This window comes from Tasmannia lanceolata, unplaced genomic scaffold (assembly GCF_043159265.1).
Source record: "Tasmannia lanceolata isolate RefF3 unplaced genomic scaffold, GAP_Taslan_0.1 ptg000013l, whole genome shotgun sequence".
Classification (NCBI taxonomy): domain Eukaryota; kingdom Viridiplantae; phylum Streptophyta; class Magnoliopsida; order Canellales; family Winteraceae; genus Tasmannia; species Tasmannia lanceolata.
Genome location: NW_027518690.1, coordinates 30,289,091 through 30,292,494, shown reverse-complemented (window position 1 = coordinate 30,292,494; position 3,404 = coordinate 30,289,091). Strand labels below are relative to the sequence as shown.

At 37.0% G+C, this 3,404-nt stretch overlaps 1 protein-coding gene across 1 annotated transcript; it reads right to left on the bottom strand.

Annotated features, from left to right (window-relative positions):
• Positions 1-541: 541 nt before the first annotated feature.
• LOC143891150 (protein ETHYLENE INSENSITIVE 3-like) lies at positions 542-1,489 on the bottom strand. Its single transcript, XM_077395789.1, is given in 3 exon segments — positions 542-921; positions 924-1,009; positions 1,011-1,489. Coding segments are annotated over 3 exon segments (945 nt in total).
• Positions 1,490-3,404: the final 1,915 nt, after the last annotated feature.

Sequence of the window (3,404 nt, the reverse complement as noted above, 5' to 3'; positions counted from 1 at the left end):
ATTACATCCAAGAGTGTTGGATTCAGGTTTTTACTTGCGTATCTTTGACAGAGAATTTGTAGTGAGCTTTATTGTGTTATATGCCTACTTAGAGGCTTTTGTGAGCTTAAACTTTCTTTATCATTCATTGTATTCGCGAAGAGAAGCGGTTCCCTTTGAAGCGGTTTGCAAAAAAGGTTCGTCTTCTTGGAGGTGGTCTTGCTAAGAGGAGAAATCACCTTGGAGGCGGTTTGCAAAGAGGTGGTGATCCTTGGAGGCGGTTTGTACAAAGGGGGTGTGTCCCTTGAAGGAGTTCATTGTAAAAGTCCAGAGATTCAGCGGGTGGAATCTCATTTTAGTGAAGGTAAATTCCAAGGAAAGACCAAGTACTTGGGTAGTGAAGTAGGTTCGTTTGTGACCGAACTGCTATAAATGATTACATCGTCTCTTATCCTCTTCCTCTTTCTTCGTGTGATGAATGGTATAATCTAAACCCTACTTTTCTATTATTGCTAATTGAACAAGGGTTAGATTTACAATTGATATTTCTGAAAATTTATCATTAACTGTAAAAAGTACACATAACTAGGACAAAATTTTTAAATGCACAATTCACCCCCCCTCTTGTGTTGCCTATTGGGATTTCAGGAGGGCAAGCATCTGGGTTGAGCTTTTGACATAGTGACTCCTCTTGATTGATGACAGCCAACCAAGTTGTGCTTTCCTTTGCCGTCATCTTATCTTGCAAGCATTTCGACTCCATCACCAGCTTACGGATCTTTGTAATGTCAGGTGAAATATGCTTGATCACCGCCGTTAAAACACTCACTTTGCACGCCTTCTTCAGATCATGAGACTTCTTGTAAGGAGGAGGCCCTTGGTCTTTTGGCAGACTCAATTCAGGCCACCACTCCTCATTGCTCGTCGGCCTCCATGGAGGAGCCTCTGAGGCGGGTCACAATGTTGCATTAGAGCTGATAGAAGTGAACCCAATGTTGTGTCCTGAAGCTCTTGTAGTGTGAGGAGAAGCAGCCAATGAGCTACTGTCATCATTCATGCCGGGTATGGCATTATCTGTCTGGTACTTTACTATTGCAGCCGGTCCATTTCGATCGAACTTCACCTTTTCCTTCCACCAAGCTCGTAGATTGTCCGATGCCTCGCCCACTGGCTTGCCCTTCTCAGGGATAATTCCGTACACGAACCCTTGGGCCTTGCACACCTCCATCATTTTCAACATGTATTTCAGTATTCTGTCCTGTGCCCGTGACTTTTTCTTTCGACGTGCCTGTTCTTGAGATTGCCTCTGCTTCGCAGCATCAACAATGGCCTCTTTACCTTTGGTCTGGTCCTTAAGGCGCTTTAGCAGCAATCGATCTTTCCAGATTCTCCTCTCCAATTCTTCGACCTCTATCTCTTCTTCACTACTTTCGCCATCGTCTTGCGAGATTTCAACTTCGTTTTCTGCACATTCTTCGGGAGGAAGAGATAGAAAATCAAAATTCACCATTTCTTCATACATCCCCATCATCATACCAACGTTGTCACTTTCTGCTCTTTCGATCTGAGATGTCTCCTGTTCAATTTTCTCTACCTCCTGCAAACAGATATGAAATCGTCACAAATAAAATCTATCTATTCAATTAACAAAAGGAGATATTTTCTATTTATGTATCATTTGTATCATTTGAACAATTAAAACCAAATTCCCTCCCACATGAATATAAATCCAATAACGAACAAATTAATGGCAAATAGCATTCACTGGATATAGGCAAATATTATAAAAATATGGCGAGCCAAAACCCCCAAAAAATTCCAAAAAAGAAAAAAATAAATGGTGGAAAAAAGTCTCATGGGTATAATGAAGAAATTCAAAATCCTTACATGTAATAAAAATTGAAAAAAAAAATTTAGTTCCATTTCAACACGTAAGCATGTATCCAACAAAGAAGAAATTCATACCATCACTATTCAAAAAGAAAAAAAGAAAAAAAATTCATATCACATCTAGAAATTATGACAAAAGATAGCTTCTTCCAAAAATAGAAAGAAGACTAAACAATCTTTTATGCCAGTATCTATAATCCACACCCTAGAAATTAATAACAGAATATATTGCACAAAAGGAAACGTTTCAAAATTATAAATATATATATTAAATGCGAACATTTTCTTAACACATGTATCTATTCAAGAGCACACGCGTACATAAAAGAAGCGCAAAAAGCATTAAAAGAACACGCAAATAGAGAGATCCAAGAGCTTCTTTTGGGTAAAGTCTAATTCCAGCCGGATCACACTAGAAAACAGCAAAAGACGACGGTTTAAGGACAGATCCGGCCAAAACCCCCTGAAAATCAGCATTTTGTTAAACCTCAGAACAAAAGGAGAGAATTTTTTAAAAATAAAACAAAGATGAGACAAAAGACGTAAAAAAGTCTAGATAGCGAAAATCCTATGGATACTGACCGATTTCTAGCAAGGTTCCATTCAGAATAATTAGAAAAAATTAATAAAGAAAGTATAAGAGTATATTGAGGCACCTTTAAAAGGGAAACGCTAAACATAAAGGTTCTAGAAACAACGAAAGGCTACAAATTTTGACACTTAACTGACAAAATCTTTAAAATTAGATCCGAGAGAAAAGATCGCCTAAAAATTAAGCCGTCTGGATACGCCAATTTTAGAATCTCGGATGTCTTCAAAATTGTAGCCAACAGACAAGAGAAGAAGCGGACCAGCCGTCGTTTTTTACTCACTTTTGACTTCGTTGACTTCTTGCCCTTCTTTCTGACAACAAGAGAGTAGCAGATCCTCCCATATTTCCAGGTTTTAGAAATCTTAGGGTGCAGGAGAGATTTTTAAAACCTGAATTTCTCACTTAAAATCCAAGAAACGCTGTCAGGACAACATACAACTGCTTGATCATGAACCCTCTTTTACACTATTTTCAAACTAAAAATCTAAATTCTAAAATCCGTGTATCCAAACCGCCCCTAAAATTGCTACAAAAAATTGAAAAGTAAAAAAATTGAAGAAAAAAAAGAAGATAAAAAATGAAATCTAGTAATAGAGATCAAACAGAGGAAAAAAGCAAACGACATAGAAAAGCAACAAAAAAGAAAATAGTATTTATAAATCAAACATTTCTTAAAAGAAACTCTGAAGAATTAAATCAAGATTTCCTAAGCTTTCATTTCCCTCAAACAACAGCAATAAAAATAATAAAAAATAAATAAAACAGAGAGATAAAACTCGAATTGATGAGAGACAGAGAAAAAGATAACAAGCTTCAGAGATCTTGTAAGATATAAAGCCAAATGATGAAAGAAACGGCAGAAAACGAAAAAGAAAGGTAAAAAATTGTAAAAGATACAGAGGATTTATAGGTGACCTTTTCTAGGGTTTGCTTTCCTCCGTTA